The sequence below is a fragment of the Polyodon spathula genome, chromosome 1, assembly GCF_017654505.1.
Source record: "Polyodon spathula isolate WHYD16114869_AA chromosome 1, ASM1765450v1, whole genome shotgun sequence".
Taxonomy (NCBI): Eukaryota; Metazoa; Chordata; class Actinopteri; order Acipenseriformes; family Polyodontidae; genus Polyodon; species Polyodon spathula.
Genome location: NC_054534.1, coordinates 25,012,283 through 25,033,697, shown reverse-complemented (window position 1 = coordinate 25,033,697; position 21,415 = coordinate 25,012,283). Strand labels below are relative to the sequence as shown.

Genomic DNA, 21,415 nt, shown 5'->3' with positions numbered 1-21,415 from the left:
CTCTGCTATAGTATGGCATGTATTTCTGATTACTCTCCATTGGCATTACATGAGAAAGGGGAAAATAAAAAGATTAAAAAAAATCTTGTGTAGATGGTTTGGTAATGCTGAAATGTTCTGTTTTTAATTTATTTTTTTGGTAGGTTGAAAACAGCAACAGATGACCTAGCCCAAACTCAGCAGACACTCCTTAACAAAGAAGAACTGATGCAGGACTTAGAAAGGAAAATTGAAGAATCTGCCAAATCATGTGAAAATAAATCAGAGTATGTATCATGCAAAATGAGTTTGTGGCTCATTTCACTTCAGTGGCTCAGAAAATTAAGCAGCCTGGGGTTTTATGTTTTTAAACTTAATTTAATACATTTTGTTTTGCTATCTAGTGGTGGCCTGCTGTTACTGCGATAAAGTTAAACAGAGTTTTTTTTTATGTTTGAGATTTAGCTTGTTTTAAAAAAAGAAGTACAGAGGAATGATAAAACTGACAATATGACCATTTTAAATTCCAAAGAAATTCTCGGGTTTAGTGGCCTACACTGTTTTACAAACAGCTTTGTTCCTGCACCTTTGTGTCCATTGTGGAGTATTTCAAATGAAACAGTATTAGTGTGGACCACAGTAACTCAATTCTGGACAAGACTTTATCCCCCAAAATAGGAAACCCTCAATGGTCTGTTAACTAAGTATGTGTATATAGTCTCATTTATTTATTTTTTCTTTTTTCTGTCTGCCAGTGTTGTCTTGCTGCTTAGCCAGAAGCAGACACTGGAAGAGTTAAAGCAGACATTACAATTGCTGAGGTGCACAGAGGCTAAGCTGGCCGCTCAGAAAGAGTTACTGGATCAGAAGATGCAAGAGAATGATGGCAAAGAGCCCCCTCCTGTCGTAAATTACGAAGAGGATGATGTCAGATCCGTTGCTTCCGTGGTACGTGCATCTCTTAAAACATTTAGCAAACACCATGCGACACACATCAAGCAGTGAGACATTGTGGTAAATGCATGTGCCTCCGCCTGTTTCGCCCATAGTTTGTGCATGCCTGTCTTTTTATACCAACCGACAATATAAACAAACTGCAGTCATCAGGGTTGTTTATCTTTTGAATGGATTGACTGTTGAAGAATGTTGTAATCAGACACCAATGCATTTTATTTCAGCGTTAAATTAAGCAATATTGTGACACAAATACACAAAATGACCCTTGTCAGTTTCAGTTTCTAAAGTTGCAAATGTTGCTTCCATGAATTTGAAATCATTTCATGTGTTGTTTTTATTATTATTATTGTTATTATTATTATTTATTACTTAGCAGACGCCCTTACCCAGGATGACTTATATTTGTATACAAAAATACATATCAAGAATTACAGTACAGTACAGTCCTAATAAGAGCAAATACAAAACACAGTATGATTTGAAATCGGTGCAGTTCAAGAGCAGATAAGTGTTGATAGTTACATCAGGGTTAGATACAAGTGCAAGTGAAATACAAAGTACTACAGATTAGGTTAAGTGCAGGATTAAATACAGTAAAGTAGTAAGCAGATAAGTGCAAGTTAAAGTGCATTAAAGGCAGAGTGCTAGATTGTCCAGAAGGGAAGAGTTGAGTTTTACAGGTGTTGTCTGAAGAGGTATGTCTTGAGGAGGCACTGGAAGGTGGTCAAGGACTGGGCAGTCCTGACATCCATAGGAAGGACGTTCTACCACTGTGCGACAAGGGTGGAGAAGGAGCAGGCTCTGGAGGTGGGGGAGTGTAGAGGCGGTACAGCAAGTCTTCTAGTGCAGGCGGAGCGGAGAGGTTGGGTAGGGGTGTAGGGAGAGATAAGGGTTTGGAGGTAGTCCAGTCTGGTCAAGGCATCGGTAGGCGAGTACAAGAGACTTGACCTGGGTGCGAGCAGTGATCAGGAGCTAGTGAAGTGAGCAGAGCCGTGGAGTAGCTTGGGAGAAATGAGGCAGAGAGAACACCAAGCGAGCAGTGTTGTGGATTATCTGGACAGGACAAGTGATGAATGCAGGGAGGCCAGCCAGGAGGGAGTTGTAGTAGTCTAGGTCGGAGAGTACCAGGGCCTAGACGAGGAGTTGCGTGGAGTAGTTGGCAAGGAAGGTTCGGATTCTTTGTGTGTTGCTCAGGAAGAATCGGCAGGTGCGTTCTAGAGTGGAGATGTGCTGGGAGTAGGAGAGGCAGGGGTCCAGGGTTACTCCGAGGTTCTTGGCTGAGGGAGAGGGTGTGGTAGATTCCAGAGGAATGGAGATAGAGAGATCAGAGCAGGGGGAAGATGAATTAAATTCACGCAAGCTCTGACCAATCAATAAAATACCATCTTGTACTGTAACCTAGCCAAGGAGTCTCTCTCCTGGCCTGACATTTAATCCATTGCTGTAAATCTCTTTTGGAGACATCTTATTCATTAATTCTAAAACAGTTTACTTTATGGTGCTGAGCTGCATTCAGGTCATCTTTGAATCTCTGCAATTTCTGTCAATTTCTGTTGACAAACAAGCACCTTCATTAGTGGCAAGTCATTTTGATCAGTTTGCATTGTCATCTGGCATTTGTCAAATTTCTTAAACTGTAAAACCAAAGTCATCAATGTAGTCGTGCATGCTCTGTTTAATAAGTTTTAATTAAGGGGCAAGGACATACAAAACACAACATAATTGACTAGATTGATTTGACTAAAGGCCTTTTTTATGCAGAAAAGTGCCAAGGAACAAAAGGTTCTGAATTTTGTTTTATTTGAAATAGATTTGTATTCTATGTCCCTATCAAAGATATCTGCACTTATATTGTAATACAATTAAAATGTAACTGAATTGGTCCTTGCTATTAGTGGTGACCACAAGGGTTGTTTTTTTTTTTTTTTTTTTTTTTTCAATCCTATTGTTTACCTGTTATTTATGGTGAAACCTTGATTATCCAACTGTGAAAGCTGTTCTCATTACCCAATCAAGAAGCCTCTTAAAAGGAGTCTTAAAAAAAAAAAAAGCTATTATGCACGCACTTTTCAAAAATGTAACGTGCCATACAGCACTGTACTGAAAACAACAGGCTGGTTTGCATGAGGCAACAAAGCAGAAAAGCACATCACACAAGAAGACAGGTTAACAGTTTATATGTGTATGTGTATATATATATATATATATATATATATATATATATATATATATATATATATATATATATATATATATATATATATATAATATATAGCGGTATGCTTATTATGTATTTTTTTCACTCTAAGCAGTAGTTAACAAAAAGACCCTTAACTTGACGAGGTTACTATTTAACTAACCTCGTTAAGTTAAGTTACTAAATGCAACACCATCGTTACTTCCAAAAATACTTCTACTTAACTAAAATCTATAAAAATAAATGTAATAAATAAAAAAAAAAAATTGCAATTCAAAAGAGGGGACAGCAGGGGGCAGTGTTAGACAGCCGATGGGTGTTTCAGAGCCGGTAATCCACTGCTCATATAAGCTGTAAGGAGTTAAACATGAGTTCATTGATGTCATCAGATCTGGTAAATGAAAAATAATTAACAAGAAAATGAAGTGTTTAGATTGTGATTGTAAAGCATGCTATCCAGGATGCTATTTATTGTACATAACAAAATCCAGTTGCCATTTGTGAATACAGTGTCTACTTACTTAAAGAACCCAGCAAACTGTGTTGCTGCTGTTAATACCTGAAGTACTGTACCTGTGATTCACTCATTGTCGTTATTATGGATTTAGTGAAGATATGATGTCTGTTCTTTTTCAAATTGAATTTTTTTTTTAGCTGTAAAGCACTGCAGCTAATTATAACCTAAACATTTCAATAACCAGCAGGAACATGAACACTGGTATTGTTCCTGGGAATTGCATTGCTGTTCAGCTGACAATGAGAAATGTTCACTTCCAGTAGATATTTTGTGGCGTCCTGGTGTGGACGTTTTTAATAGAGTTGTCTTTTCAATTGTATACAGCAAAAAAAAGTGAAGCATTATTAAAGGAGTAATGTAGTTTTCTAATTGAAATATTAATTGCACCTAACTAAAAGCATGATTTTAAATGAGGATTTTTTTTTCCACTTATCTACACACCATACTCCACACTGTTAAGGGGAAAAAAGTTTTTATTGAGAAAAAAAATATATATATATATATATATATATATATATATATATATATATATATATATATATATATATATATAAAAATACAAAACTGAAAGATCATAATTGGATAAGTCTCCACCCCCTGAGTTAATACTTTGGCAGCAATTACAGCTGTGAGTCTGTTGGGATAGGTCTCTGCAAACTTTGCACTCCTAGACTTGGCAATATTTGACCATTCTTCTTTACACAACTGTTCAAGCTCTGTCAAGTTTCTTGGGGAGCGTTGATGGACAGCAATCTATCTTCAAGTCATGCCACAAATTTGATTGGTTTTAGGTCTGGGCTATGACTGGGCCACTCAAGGACATTTATGTTTTTGTTCCTTAGCCACTCCAGTGTAGCTTTGGCTTTGTGTTTTGGGTTGTTGTCATTCTGGATGGTGAACTTCCATCTGTTTCAACAGGTTTTCCTCAAGGACTTCTCTGTACTTTGCTCCATTTATTTTCCCTTCTATCCTGACAAGTGCCCCAGTCCCTGCCGATGAGAAATATCCCCATAACATGATGCTGCCACCACCATGCTTCACAGTAGGGATGGTGTTCTTTGGGTGATGTGCTGTGTTTGCGCCAAACATAACGCTTTGCGTTTAGGCCTAAAAGTTCCATTATAGTTTTGTCAGACCACAAAACTTTTTGCCACATGGATACAGAATCCTGAGTGTTTTTTCCATACTTGAAACGGGATTCATGGTGGGCTTTCTTGAGTAATGGCTTCCTTCTTGCCACCCTACCATACAGGCCAGATTTGTGGAGTGCTTGGGATATTGTTGTCACATACACACTATGACCAGTCTTGGCCATAAAAGCCTGTAGCTCATGCAAAGTTGCCATTGACCTCTTGGTAGCCTCTCTGATCAGTCTCCTTCAGACAAAACAGACAAAAACAAATGAGAGAAAAAAAAAAAAACACACTACCAATAAAAAATAGCTAAATGATAATAAAAGTAATAACTACATCTAAATAATTGTCCATTATTTTACACACACGGAAAAAAGTACACTAATAATAATTAAAATATTATAGTTACAACTAAGTTACTTCAGGCATCACATTCATGCAACTTGTTTACATTAGTTCTGCCTCTGTCTGGGAAACATTTTTAAAACAGGACATAAAATAAAAACAAAGTTTTTTTGCCTTAGTCGCCATCTCCTGCCCTGCATGCAATGAAACACGCACACACAGCATTCCGGATGTTGTTGTTGTTTTTTTTTTGTTTTTTTTTTAAAGTGTATATAAAGTTTTGTTTTAAATAAAGCCAAAAAAAATAAAGCGAGTAATTATTCCCAGTCCTTAGCTTTCTGATGAGTTAAAGATCAGCAATTTAGGGTGTGTAGAAGGGGAGATACAGACATTTCAAATGTGAGTACCCCATTGAACTCGGCTGTAATGGCAGATGCAAGTTAATCATCTGTGTAGTTAAAAACAAAAAATAAATTATATATATAATATATACACACACACACACACACACACACACACACATACACAGTGCCCATAGAAAGTCTACACCCCCTTTCAAAAATTTCACCTTTTTTTTGCCTTATTGCCTGGAATTAAAATGCTTTTTTTCTTTCATTTATCTACACATCCTACACCACAACTTCCAAGTGAAAAAAAATATTCTAGAAATGTGTAGAAAATTAATTAAAAATAAAAACTGAAATAGCTTGGTTGGATAAGTGTTCACCCCCCCTTGTAATAGCAATCCTAAATTAGCTCAGGTGTAACCAATTGCCTTCAAAATCACACACCAAGTTAAATGGCCTCCACCTGTTTTAAATTGTAGTGATTCACATGATTTCAGGATAAATTCACCAGTTTCTGTAGGTTCTCTCTGCTGGGTAGTGCACTTCAAAGCAAAAACTCAACCATGATCACCAAGGCACTTTCAAAAGAACTCTGGGACAAAGTTGTTGAAAGGCACATATCAGGGGATAGGTATAAGAAAATATCAAAGGCCTTGAATATCCTTTGGAGCATAGTCAAGACTATTATTAAGTGGAAGGTGTATGGCATCACCAAGATCCTGCCTAGATCAGGCCGTCCTTCCAAACTGGATGACTGAGCAAGAAGGAGACTGATCAGAGAGGCTACCAAGACGTCAATGGCAACTTTGCAAGAGTTACAGGCTTTTATGGCCAAGACCGGTCAGAGTGTACATATGACAACAATATCCCAAGCATTACACAAATCTGGCCTGTATGGTAGGGTGGCAAGAAGGAAGCCATTACTCAAGAAAGCCCACCTTGAATCCCATTTTGAAGTATGCAAAAAAACACTTGGGAGATTATGTAGCCATGTGGCAAAAAGTTTTAAGGTCTGCCAAAAATAAAATTTGAACTTTTTGGCCTAAATGCAAAGCATTATGTTTGGCGCAAACCCAACACAACGCATCACCCAACAACATCGCTACTGTGAAGCTTGGTGGTGGCAGCATCATGATATGGGGATGTTTCTCTTCAGGAGGGACTGGGGCACTTGTCAAGATAGAATGGAAAATGAACAGAGCAAAGTACAGTGAAGTCCTAGAGGAAAACCTGCTGCCCTGGGTAAGAGAGCTGACAGCTAGAACTACACTGGAGTGGATAAGGAACAAAAAGGTAAATATTCCTTGAGTGGCCTAGTCAGAGCCCCGCCCTAAATCCAGTCAAATGTGTGGCATGACTTGAGGATTGCTGTCCAACGTTCCCCAATGAACTTGACAGAGCTTGAACAGTTTTGTAAAGAAGAATGATCAAATATTGCCAAATCTAGGTGTGCAAAGTTCGTAGAGACCTATCCCAACAGACTCACAGCAGTAATTGCTGCCAAAGCTGCTTCCGCCAAGTATTATCCGAGGGTGGTGGAGACTTATCCAAATATGATCTTTCATTTTTGTATTTTTATGTGTCAATTTTTTTCTCAATATAAACTTTTTTTCCCCTTAACAGTGTGGAGTATGGTGTGTAGATAAGGGGAAGAAAATATCCTCATTTAAATGCATGAAACTCTGAGGCACTGATATAACACAATGTGAAAAAAGTTCAAGAGGGTGTAGACTTTCTATATACAGTATATATGTCCCATCCTAGACCAATTACATGGAGGCATTCATCTGGGTGGTCGGTTAAGATATGATGGGTTTTTTTTATGGACATCATAGTATTTGAATTAGAGCATGTCGGCAGCAAAGGGTTAAACTGCTAGAAACTGTTCAGTTTTTTCAGTAAATTTAAGTGCAATGGTTTATATAATATATATATATATATATATATATATATATATATATATATATATATATATATATATATATATATATATATATATATATATACATATATATATATATATATATGTGTGTGTGTGTATGTGTATATATATATATATATATATATATATATATAATCAGTGCCTTGCAAAAGTATTCGGACCCCTGACAAATTCTCTCATATTACTGAATTACAAATGGTACATTGAAATATCGTTCTGTTTTATATTTTATTTTTAAACCCTGAAACTCAGAATCAATTATTGTAAGGTGACATTGGTTTTATGTTGGGAAATATTTTTAAGAAAAATAAAAAACTGAAATATCTTGCTTGCATAAGTATTCAACCCCTGTGCTGTGGAAGCTCCCAGTTTGCACCGATGAAAGAAATTGCCCTAATGAGGACACAATTACCTTACCATTGGCCTCCACCTGTGAACCATTAAAGTTGCTGTCACATTTTCTAGATAAAAACCCCACTGTTGAAGGATCATTGGTAAGGCAGTGAATCTGAAGGAAAATGAAGACCAAAGAAGTTACAGAAGTTAGAGATAAAGTAATACAAATGCATAGATTAGGGAAATGGTACAAAATAATATCCAAGTGACCCAGCTGCGATGTGGGAAAAGGTTTTGTGGTCAGATGAGACCACGAGAGAGTTTTTGGCCAAAACTAAAAACGCTATGTGTGGCACAAACCTAACGCTGCCCATGCCTCAAGATACACCATCCCTACAGTGAAGTATGGTGGTGGCAGCATCATGCTGTGGTGATGCTTCTCATCAGCAGGGACTGGGCATCTTGTTACAATTGAATGAAGGAAGAATGGATGGAGCAGAATACAGGAAAATACTGCAAGAGAATCTGCTTCAGTCCGTTAAAAAACTGAAGCTTGGGAAGAAATTCACCTTTCAGCAGGACAGTGATCCCAAGCACAAGGCCAAAGCAACATTGGAGTGGCTCAAGAACAAAAAGGTAAATGTCCTATAGTGGCCCAGTCAAAGTCCTGATCTCAATCCCATTGAGAATCTGTGGCACTATTTGAAAATTGTGGTCCACAAGCATCGTCCAACCAACCTGAACAACCTTAAGCAAATCTGCCAAGAAGAATGGGCCAAAATCACTCCGACACTGTGTGCAAAGCTGGTATATACTTACCCCAAAAGACTTAAAGCTGTTATTGCAGTGAAAGGTGGCTGTACGAAATATTAATGTGTGGGGGTTGAATACTTATGCAAGCAAGATATTTCAGTTTTTTTATTTTTCTTGCAAATATTTCCCAACATAAAAGCAATGTCACCTTACAATAATTGATTCTGAGTTTCAGTGTTTTAAAATAAAATATCGAATGGTTTGAAATTTCAATGTACCATTTGTAATTCAGTAATATGAGAGAATTGGTCAGGGGTCTGAATACTTTTGCAAGCCACTGTACAGTACATTACTGAATTACAAAAGGTACATTGAAATTTCATTCTGTTCGATATTTTATTTTAAAACACTTAAACTTAAAATCAATTATTGTAAGGTGACATTGCTTTTATGTTGGGAAATATTTGCAAGAAAAATAAAAAACTGAAATCTCTTGCTTGCATAAGTATTCAACCCCCACACATTAATATTTGGTAGAGCCACCTTTCACTGCAATAACAGCTTTAAGTCTTTCTATCTATCTATCTATCTATCTATCTATCTATCTATCTATCTATCTATATATATATATATATATATATATATATATATATATATATATATATATATATATATATATATAATATAATGTATGAATTACTACTACTGCAGTAGTGTAAATTCCAGTAGTAACAGTGTAAACCACTGACAAATGGTCCTTGAGTGGATTTAATAATTAAGAGTGTAAAATCAAGTTGTTCATCCCACATCGCATCTCTGTTAACTCATTTTATTTTAGCTTAGCAAGTACTGAAACACTTCAAGGACATATCGTCTTTGCTTTACTGAACCATTTTTTTCAAAAACCATGCTTAGACAATAGTTCCAACTGCATTGGCTTTTTCAAATGTGTTCTATTAATTATATTAATTCTTTTTTAAATCAATTGGCATAGATTTAAAGAAGAAAAAAAAAAAAAAAGCAAACTAAACAGTGCACCCATCTAATAACCAGTAAACAAAACATCTTAGTGTTGCATACGGTGCAGTACAACTGCATTCAACTTCTAGCTGTACAAGTACTTTTGTTGTTTAATCAGAACCAAAACCATACACATACTTTACAAGTGTACCACTGTGTTGCACTGACACGAATAACAAGTTACAGTATATATTAAAGTTCTTAAAAGTACTCCATTCAAACAAAAATGTTTTCTACTGTACATCGGGCCATTCACACTTTCCTCCTATCAGCTCGTTTTTCTTTCGCCATTTTAAGTTTGTCTTTGTTTCATTTCCGGTTACGTGCTGTTTTTCAGCATTGCGATTGCCATGCATTTCGGCAATTTCAGCAACACACAATTTCAAACCTGTTGTGTGGCATTTTTGTGTTTTGTCCTACTTTATCCAGTCTCAAAGTCACCTGCATTATATAATATTGCATTACAGTTGCAACGACTGGAAGACTTGATACATTTACTTGGCTTTTAACCAATAGCTGCTTGTTATGGATCCCAGGGGTGGACTCATTCTGAATATTGACAAACCAATGGCTCAGGAGGGTGGGAATAAGGAGATTCATAGAGATGGACAGCTATTCTCTAAACAGTAAAGCAGTATATGTGTGACATTTTCATATTCTGAAGATTGATAACTTTAACCACCATTTTTATTTTCTCCACATATGTGCATCTGGATCGAGATGAGGTCAGTCAGGCGTCTGAAAGTCTATATTTAACATTCAAAATGACTGACAGTAACTACTTAAAACTTTTAATTAGAACAGCAGTTTTGTGTTTCTACCTAGCAACATGACCTGAATGCCTAGATCCTGAAAAAAATAATCAGGTTGTTGACAGTTAAGTTTGTGTGAGCCATAACCGTGGATGTGTGTAGTAATCTCATTGTGGCACTGGTACAGCAGTTTAATATTAGGCACACCGGCACGTATTGTACATCTCCACTTAGGATAATTGGTTTTCAGATACTGGCTTAATTTGCACACCACAGTGAACACAATCCATACATTTGTGGTCTGTGGTCCTGATTGGCATTGTGTTGACTTTATAAGGTCTGCCTGCAACCTTTAAAATCAAATAGTAATAATATGTCATCTTACAGTATACAGTACACAACGGCAATAGAAATTGTCATTATACATTTTCAATTTGCATGCAATATTTATTGTTGCATTTTAAAAGGAGGAATTTCCAAAAACTGTGCTTCAGCAATAAAGCAAATTCTAAAGTTATACAGCATTCCCTTGCTAAACAGACAGACTTTGTGTTTGAAATAACAAGGTGTCCAGTTAAAAATAAAAAAAATCACGCACATTTATAGTGCTCAGTTTAAGTCACTGCGTTGAAATAACATTGTGTTCTCTGTACACATTACATTATGTAAAAATACAAATATGTACAATAGGCCAGTACGGTAGGTATACAGTACAGTAGTACAATCAAATGAATACCTAGCACACTTTCTTTTTACTTTAGCCTGTGGACTACCAGTAACAAAAAATATATCGGGCTGCTGCATTACTGGGCAATGCAAAAAATAATACAATGTTTTTTTAAATTGAAACTAAATGATTTTAGTTCATTTTATTTTTTAACATATCCTACATAGCAAACAATGAACACAAAGTTCCGCATTGACATGTTATGAGAGGATACAGTACCTTACATATACCGCACACACATTACAGAAATAACAAATGTTTAAATTCACTTTGAAAAGTGTACAGGTTTGTGGCAGGGATGGGCTTAAGTCCTGTCCCTGCCAACAATCACAGGTGTGGTCATCCCCTAATGAGGTCATTGGTGTTAGTCGGGGAATGGCCACATGTATAAAAAAGGAGGAAAAAAACCTTTGTTTGGGGTGGTGTCTGGAGAAGGAAATCCAGCCAGACAGGCTTGTATATGTTTTGTGTTTTGATTCTTTATTTTGGCCCTCCATGCTGTATTGGTTTGTTTGTTGTTGTTTTGTCCCTCTGTGGGATTAATAAACGTGCGCTCTAGTGCTTAAACTGCAGCTTTCCAGCTTCTGTGACGCTGTCCTGTCACAAGGTGGCTGCAAGTAAAACACATACAGTGGCTTGCGAAAGTATTGACCCCCCTTGGCATTTTTCCTATTTTGTTGCCTTACGACCTGGAATTAAAATTGATTTTTATTTGGATTTCATGTAATGGGCATACACAAAATAGTCCAAATTGGTGAAGTGAAATGAAAAAAAAATATAAAAAATAAATAACGGAAAAGTGGTGCGTGCATATGTATTCACCCCCTTTGCTATTAAGCCTCTAAATAAGATCTGGTGTAACCAGTTACCTTCAGAAGTCACATAATTAGTTAACTAAAGTCCACCTGTGTGCATATGATCTGTCACATGATCTCAGTATACACACCTGTTCTGAAAGGCCCCAGAGTCTGCAACACCACTAAGCAAGGGGCACCATGAAGACCAAGGAGCTCTCCAGACAGGTCAGGGACAAAGTTGTGGAGAAGTACAGATCAGGGTTGGGTTATAAAAAAATCTCTGAAACTTTGAACATCCCACGGAGCACTATTAAAGCCATTATTAAAAAATGGAAAGAATATGGCACCACAACAAACCTGGCAAGAGAGGGCCGCCCACCAAAACTCACGGACCAGGCAAGGAGGGCATTAATCAGAGAGGCAACAAAGAGACCAAAGATAACCCTGAAGGAGCTGCAAAGCTCCACAGCGGAGATTGCAGTATCTGTCCATAGGACCACTTTAAGCCGTACACTCCACAGAGCTTGGTTTTACGGAAGAGGGGCCAGAAAAAAGCCATTGCTTAAAGAAAAAAATTAGCAAACACTTTTGGTGTTTGCCAAAAGGCATGTGGGAGACTCCCCAAACATATGGAAGGTGGTACTGTGGTCAGATGAGACTAAAATTGAGCTTTTTGGCCATCAAGGAAAACGCTATGTCTGGCGCAAACCCAACACCTCTCATCACCCCGAGAACACCATCCCCACAGTGAAGCATGGTGGTGGCAGCATCATGCTGTGGGGATGTTTTTCATCGGCAGGGACTGGGAAACTGGTCAGAATTGAAGGAATGATGGATGGCGCTAAATACAGGGAAATTCTTGAGGGAAACCTGTTTGTCTTCCAGAGATTTGAGACTGGGATGGAGGTTCACCTTCCAGCAGGACAATGACCCTAAGCATACTGCTAAAGCAACACTCGAGCGGTTTAAGGGGAAACATTTAAATGTCTTGGAATGGCCTAGTCAAAGCCCAGACCTCAATCCAATTGAGAATCTGTGGTATGACTTAAAGATTGCTGTACACCAGCGGAACCCATCCAACTTGAAGGAGCTGGAGCAGTTTTGCCTTGAAGAATGGGCAAAAATCCCAGTGGCTAGATGTGCCAAGCTTACAGATACATACCCCAAGAGACTTGCAGCTGTAATTGCTGCAAAAGGTGGCTCTACAAAGTATTGACTTTGGGGGGGTGAATACTTATGCACGCTCAAGTTTTCTGTTTTTTTGTCTTATTTCTTGTTTGTTTCACAATAAAAAATATTTTGCATCTTCAAAGTGGTAGGCATGTTGTGTAAGTCAAATGATACAAACCCCCAAAAAATCCATTTTAATTCCAGGTTGTAAGGCAACAAAATAGGAAAAATGCCAAGGGGGGGGTCAATACTTTCGCAAGCCACTGTAGTCTACCTGCTACTTCGGTTTTCTGTTTGTATGAGTCAGACTTTCTTTTCTTTGCAAAAAGCAATTCAGAATCATTCAGTACCAACCGTTGGATTTGTAGTTAGTTTAAGCTCTGTAGCGCATGAGTTATTATGCCCTCTTCTAATCATGTTCTTAATTTTAGTGATTTAGCAAGCGACTTGTAACTGTTCCATTTTATTTTCATCCTGTCTTTGCTGTAAATAGAACAGCTGTCATACTTAATTGGTTATTACTGGGGGACATTCGTTGTGTCTGGCATATCTGCATGTACAGCAAAATGCTGTCTATATTAGCGAGGGACTACTGTACTTGAGAGTTTTTAGAAAGACAGGTTTGCAAGACATTTTTAATTGGTATGTGGTTTAAAATGTTTTTCTCTTTTTTTTTTTTTTTCTTTTTTTTTTAATATTCAGATAAAAAGGACCAATACCGTTTTATGTTGATTGTTCACCTACAGATTTCACCATGTGCTATTCTTTTTTATAAGAATAACACCCAGGACTCCACTGAAAACGGCATGTGTTGCCGGATTTGTAACCCTGTTAATCAAGATGACGGCTCAAAACCCAAAAGCCAAACTAACCTGTTGTTGAGCTGAGGCGATGTGAGAGTTAAACCCCGTTTCAAACGTGTGCTGGTGGGAAGCTCATCAGAATGCACACAATGTTCCAGTTGTAAATTCTAGAAGCAGTCATTTAGCCGCTGTTAATCCCCACAACTCATTTATCTGAAGAAGACCCTTTTATCTTGTCATTACCTGAGCTGCGTGAAATGAGTCCTAGCAGGCCCGCAAGTGAAAAGAGGCCTCTGTATCCATGGTGACGCCATGAGCAGTTTTTAACGAGCCATTTAATCCCTGGATGTAAAACTCGACCTGTCAACAGACAAGAGGGAGGCCCGGTTTGTTATCTTGCAAGGCTTGTAATTCTGAGCCAACGTGTCCAGTTTTGAACTGCAATGAAGCTAAAAGGAGGACTGTAATGTTTAATACCAAGATTTGTTTTTTATTATTTCATTTTAGTTATTTAGTAATATATTACATTTAAACATTTGTTCAACTGATGGTTATTTAGAATGTGGGGAAAAAAAAACAATCAATGTTTTGCTAAAAGGTGTTTTACAACAGCCATTGCAGTGCATTTTCTGTGATGTACTTTAGCATCTATTTACAACAGTGGTCAGCAAACGGCGGCCCATGGGCCAAATCTGTGGGCCAAGGGCTAAGCGAGAGTGGAACTTCATTTTAATATTACCGCAAGGGGGCTGTCATGGGGGATTCTCCGTATGACCTTCATATATTTCTTGCGAGTAAGCAGAAAATTAAGTGTTGTAATATCGATTCCAAAGTACAATACTTGCTGATCTGTGATGATACATTTATGCCTCGTTATGGTACTGGATATGATAGTCCTCATATGATAGACAGAAACGCAGAATAACATAAAACGCAGTTCAGATTAATTTTTTTAATGCTTCATTGCGTTACGACAAATTCAATGGGAAATGGCACTCTCCTATATAGACAGTAACGCAGAATATCAAACAAAATTCAAAAGTAGCATACATTTTTATTTTAAGTGCTTCATTGGTTATGACAAATTTAATGAGAAAAATGGCACTGTTCTGCGATCAGCTTTAGAACACCAGGTGTGATAGATGTGACGGCAATACATAGGCAATCCTCAAAAGATTCATTGTGGAATAAGCTGCTTCCTATGTGTAAGTAGATCCAAACATGGAGAGCACAAACAGAGTCAGCACTAGTTGTCTGGACATCTATAGGAGGACCAGAATGATTCCAGATTTGCTTTGTTAATTCAGTTTTCAGCAATGATGATGCCTGCAACTGTATTACTATTTCTAGTTGTTGCTTCGGCGATTGCGGAAACCACTTGCTTTGCATGGGAGTGCTATTGCAAGTGGCTACGCTCTATGGCTGGCCCACCGTCAAATTTAATTGCCAATTACTAATTTACAGTGTCCAGCACTTATGCTTGCAGGGTTATTTCGGGCAGCCTTTTATATCGGACAAAAAGCATTTGTCATTCCCATTGATTTCTATAACAAAGGCATTGTTTATACCATGTTAAGCACATCGTATATTTCGGGCAAACTCAGCTGTTTATACTGTTATACTGTAGTAATGCTTATACTGTAGTATGCTGTATATAACTGCTGTATATAACTGTGTATACTGTATATAACTGCTTATACTGTAGTAATCGCTCTTACTAATCCACCAATCCATCTGTTTTCATCTTGTTATCTTGCCACTTGCATAGTTTTCAATACAAACGGCAGCACTTTGCTGTAGTAAAAGCTTAACGGATCAGTCAGCTGTTTGCACCTTGTTACTGAGCGATTACCATGTGTACGCAGTGTCGGGTTTACTGTTTGACTACAACAGCAAGCATGGCTGGAAAGAGAAAAATGATGCGCATCAGCATGAAAATTCAGGGTAAACAAAATGTTTGTTAGACACTGTGCGCTTGCTAAAGCATGCTTGGAACTCTGTCAGTCAGCAAAGTTGCTTAAAAAAAAAAAAAAAAAAAGCTGAGGTTTCTGTAGTTGAGGAGAGTGCTGACGAAAATACTACCAAAACTGAAACTCTGACAACACCAGAGGGGATGTCAGAGGAAGAATTCTCAGCTGTGTCACCTTAGTGACCAGAATACTCTGCGTGAAACAAACACCGATGACTTGTAACACTGCTAATATGGAGCAACATCCTGATCTAGAGCCGATTTGGGATTTTTTAGAAAACGCTGACAAGGTTTGCCGTCCGTACTTGCAAAAAAAGATCGTCCAGATTCGTATCTCAGAGTTCTTCACTGGAAAAAATGTGCAGTAATGTAGCCTACCTGCACTGTACGTTTCTGCACTTGCATTACTTTTTGGCACTTTTTATTACATTCATAGGTTTTGTTAGGGGTGGGCACCAATATAGATATTTTGATATGATATCATTCAATATCAATAATAATTTCCATATCGCAATAATTTCCATATCGTGGAATTAAAAAAATAATAATGCACGCTCGCAAAGGCATAGCTTTTTATTGCTAATACTGCTAAAAATACAAGTGTAGTATAATCAAGTTTCAACAAAACCAATACAAACCAATCGTTATTTGTCTCTTAGGCAAACACCACACTGTAGCAGGGCGGTAGACTGCCCTGCACATTATTAAAAAGTGGGCAGGGCAAAGCCCTGCTATAAAATGTTTTTATATGTGGAGGACGAGCAAAATGCCGTCTGCCACGTTATTGTTTTGATTTAGTATTTATTTTTAGAAAGGAAGTCTCCCCCTCCGCCCCTATGCAATTTATTGTTTTGTATTTGTTTGTATTATGATTTATATATGTATAGATATGATGGCAAGAGCCGTATTGTTTTGTTATTGTTTTGACCGCGTAGCCAAATGTTTTTGTTTTGTACTGTTTGGTAGTGTGGATGGGAAGCCCTATTCACTATTAAAAAAAACTTGTGCAGAAAGTGGCCATCTCCCAAATTAATTAGGTAATTAATTAGTTGCTTGTCGGGAGATGGTCACCTGTATATAAACTTGCAGCTCTCGGCACTCAAGGTGGGTGTTCGAGAGGAGGAACGAAAGCAAGCAAGGAGTGAGAGAAAAATTGAAAAACGAAACAGGAAGTAATCTAGGAACAGTGAGGGTGATTTGCCCAGCCTGACCTGGATCATATCTATTGTTTATGTTCGTGATTTGTTTTTGTTTGAAACTTATTTCGTTCTGTAAACAAGTGTTTTGTTGTTCAGATATTTTTATTTTTGTATTTAAATGGCGTCGCAACACTTTTTCACTGCAGTACTGTCTCTGTGTGTTTGGTTCCTGCATCTGGCCTGATGTCACCACTTAGCCATTCCTGTCACACACACGTTAAAGTAATCATTTTATTCCATTGTTTTTTTCTAAGAACCTGATTTAACACATGTATTTAAAACATTCAATAACTATAAATCAAGAAAAACAAAAATCCACAACCTGTGTACCCTCTCTCGTATTCTGTACTCCTGTTTCCTCTCACCGGCCATTCCCTTACAGGAAACTATATCCTGTTTTCAACAAGTGAGCACATCAACTAAAAAAAGGATTGTCTTTTTTAAAGGGTTGCACACCTAAAAATAAACTTAACACAAACATAATAAACAGGAAACTCTGCTTAAATAACTGTTGAAGGATCATTGGTAAGGCTGTGAATCTGAAGGAAAATGAAGACCAAAGAGCATTCTACAGAAGTTAAAGATAAAGTAATACAAATGCATAGATTAGGGAAAGGGTACAAAATAATATCCAAGTGTTTGGATGTCCCAGTGAGCGCAGTTTGATCAATAATCAGGAAGTGGAAGCTGCATCACACCACCCAGGCACTGCCAAGAAAAGGCTGTCCATCAAAACTCAGCATGCAAACAAGAAGACTTGTGAGAGAAGCCACAGAGAGGCCAACAATCACTTTGAAGGAGCTACAGAGTTCAGTGGCTGGGAGTGGAGTAATGGTGCACCAGTCAACCATATCAAGAGCTCCACATAACACTGGCCTGTATGGGAGGGTGGCAAGACAGAAGCTGTTACTCAAAAAGTAGCATCTGAAAGCACGTCTGGAGTTTGCCAGAAAGCATGAGAGTGACACAGCTGCAATGTGGGAAAAGGTTTTGTGGTCAGATGAGACCAAGATAGAGTTTTTGGCCAAAACTCAAAGCGCTATGTGTGGCACAAACCTAACACTGCCCATGCGTCAGGACACTCCATCCCTACAGTGAAGTATGGTGGTGGCAGCATCATGCTGTGGGGATGCTTCTCATCAGCAGGGACTGGGCATCTTGTTACAACTGAAGGAAGAATGGATGGAGCAAAATACAGGAAAATACTGCAAGAGAGTCTGCTTCAGTCCGCTAAAAAACTGAAGCTTGGGAGGAAATTCACCTTTCAGCAGGACAGTGATCCCAAGCACAAGGCCAAAGCAACATTGGAGTGGCTCAAGAACAAAAAGGTAAATGTCCTATAGTGGCCAAGTCAAAGTCCTGATCTCAATCTCACTGAGAATCTGTGGCACTATTTGAAAATTGCGGTCCACAAGCATCGTCCAACCAACCTGAACATCCTAGAGCAAATCTGCCAAGAAGAATGGGCCAAAATCACTCCGACACTGTGTGCAAAGCTGGTACATACTTACCCCAAAAGACTTAAAGCTGTTATTGCAGTGAAAGGTGGCTCTACCAAATATTAATGTGTGAGGGTTGAATACTTATGCAAGCAAGATATTTCAGTTTTTTATTTTTTTTTACACAAATATTTCCCAACATAAAACCAATGTCACCTTACAATAATTGATTTTAAGTTTAAGTTTTTAAAATAAAATATTGAACGGAAAAATTTCAATGTACCATTTGTAATTCAGTAATATGAGAGAATTGGTCAGGGGTCTGAATGCTTTTGCAAGCCACACTGTGTGTGTGTGTGTGTGTGTGTGTCTCTCTCTCTCTCTCTCTCTCTCTCTCTCTCTCTCTCTCTCTCTCTCTCTCTCTCTCTCTCTCTCTCTCTCTCTCTCTCTCTCTCTATATATATATATATATATATATATATATATAAAAAATACTCTATCCTGATTGGTCAAAACAGGTCACATGGGGGTCTTGCTATTACAGCATATCACCATGGGTCGGCACTTTTTTTCAAACAAACGGGCAAATCACTGGCAGATATCCATACCACTAGAATTTAAAAACAAAAATGGCAGAAATATTGTAATTTATCGCAATAAACATGACTGACGAGATTTATGTAAATGTTGAACTTTTGGGAAACCGAAGTGTACATGAGACATTGAATCTGAATCGGACACCAATGATTAAAGTAGTGAAAAAAAAGCAAAATTAAGTATTCAAATAAATTCAAAACTCACCATTCTGATTGCTCTGTTCCTTCTCCCCGAACTATGACGTTTCTCCATCCCATTTTGAAAATAAATAGTTTAAAAAAGATCTCTTAAACTTTCAGCATTTCACAAAAGATTTGGTTACCTCTTAAAAGAGACTTTGGGGTTAAAAGATGTTTTGTTGCCGTTGCTCCCGCTGTCCGTTCTTTGGTCTGCCTGCCTGCTGCCACTGGACCCACCCCCTTCGCAGCTGTGTGATCTGATGCTGAACATTTATAAATTCATCTCGACAATTCCTGCCACACCTTTTAAATGTGTCCAAGTACGAGGGTATCATGTTTTCTGCTGTGCCCTGCACTGTTTTAAATTGTTTCTTAACACTGGTCCAGTAGTTCTCCACGTTACCAAGCTGTAAATTGCAGTCAGTTTGATAAGTAACCGGGTATTCCATGCAAATAACGCCTTTCTCGCCACTGTGAAGCTGTAGCACAAATCTGGTATGGATACCTCCTGTTACTACCCCAGATAACAAAGGATGATTTTCTAAAAAAAAAATGCATTCTCACCTGATACTATTGCAGGTCTTGTGAGGAAGGGTCTGCGTGATTTAGAGGCAGTCTTATCTGTGCTGTGTGATTTAAAGGCAGGCTCGTTTGTGCTGTGTCATGATGAAAATGGGCTGTAATATTTTACTTTAAAGGTCAGACAGAGGTGGAAGGATATTTAATAAAAATTACTTTTTTGTTAATTAAAACATGTTTATACTTTTTTTTTTTAATTAATTAATTTTTGTAATGTTGGTTGATACATTTTATAAGCACAATAAGGCACTTCAGGGTGTGGGATATACTCTAATATCCACACGCCCCGGGGCAGTTAAAGCCCATCGGCTTTGCCTCATGATTTATAACGCACCTGCGGCGTATGGATTTTAAAGTACATCCCACACCTTGTCATGCTTTATTGCTTTATCTGTCTCTCTCTCTCTCTCTCTCTCTCTCTCTCTCTCTCTCTCTCTCTCTCTCTCTCTCTCTCTCTCTCTCTCTCTCTCTCTCTATATATATATATATATATATATATATATATATATATATATATATATATATATATATATATATATATATATATAATATATAATATTATTTTTTTCTTCCATTCAGAACATGCTCACAAGGTACGAAACTCTATTTGCATGCTGCATTAAGCACTATTGGGATTATTTTCAGATATGCTTATGCATCATTGCGATTCATTGCATTTTTTCCATGTGATTACTTACAATATTATTAATGTATTTTTAAAATGTGAGCTTTTGGTATTGTAAATGAGATGTACTTTTTAAAATATCAAAACTACATCTAAAAATAATGCAACATTCAGCATGACACCGTACTTAATACTTTCAGATGTGTCATGCATTAGAGAAAATTAAATTACTTTCCGATTGGCTAGTCTGCACAGTGAAGTACAGTATATAAATATTTTAGTTTTGAGGTAGCTGATGATGGCATGCAATAGTAAAACAATATAACAAGACCTTGTTTTTCTCCATGGATGTTAAGATACTAAGTTAAAGTAAGTTATTGCTTTTCTTATGCAAATACCTGTTAACGTCTATATGTATATGTTTCATATTACAGTTGTGGTGTTATAGTTTTCTGTGTTTTGGAGGACTTCGATATTATCGTGCACAATATCGATATAATTTTCATATTGTTGCCCACCTGTGGTTTTAATACATCTTGGTTTTGTTACTGTAATGAGTGTCTTAATAAGGATTTTTAACTGCATACACACTTGTTTGCTTTGATTACTGTACTGATCACTTTATGGTGTGGGAGTTTATTCCGTCCATCACTTGCTGCGGGTGAATCACATTAACACAAACACGCCCGTTTATGGTGACTGTATTTGTTTGAACACAAATTGAATGCGTTTTGAATTGCCATGCTTGTAAAAATTATTGTGGCACATCTATCTTTGTGGAAAAATCGAACTTATTTTTATTAAACGCTGCTTTATCCAACAATCCTGTTCAATTTTCCACTAAAATAATATACCTTGGTGAATATGCTTTAGCAGAAATCAGACATTGTTGTCTTGCTGTTTAAATTTCCTCCGGTAGGTCTAGCTTCAGATACACTAGCTTCATCCTTCCCCTTTTCAAGCGCCTGGCCTCCTGCTACTATATGGATCAATAGAGAGTTACAGATGCATGATATAGGGTCTGTGTTTACATTTAAAATCAGGTCATATAAA

General features: G+C 37.5%; 1 protein-coding gene across 3 annotated transcripts in view; it reads left to right on the top strand.

Annotated features, from left to right (window-relative positions):
• LOC121315963 (tyrosine-protein kinase Fer-like) overlaps window positions 1-21,415 on the top strand; it is a 103,347-nt gene that overhangs the window by 29,121 nt on the left and 52,811 nt on the right. For all 3 annotated transcript variants that reach the window (XM_041250614.1, XM_041250606.1, XM_041250624.1), the window contains 2 exons: window positions 144-266; window positions 735-927. In XM_041250614.1, coding sequence (XP_041106548.1) covers window positions 144-266; window positions 735-927 — 316 coding nt within the window. The remainder of the gene's footprint in view (window positions 1-143; window positions 267-734; window positions 928-21,415) is intronic.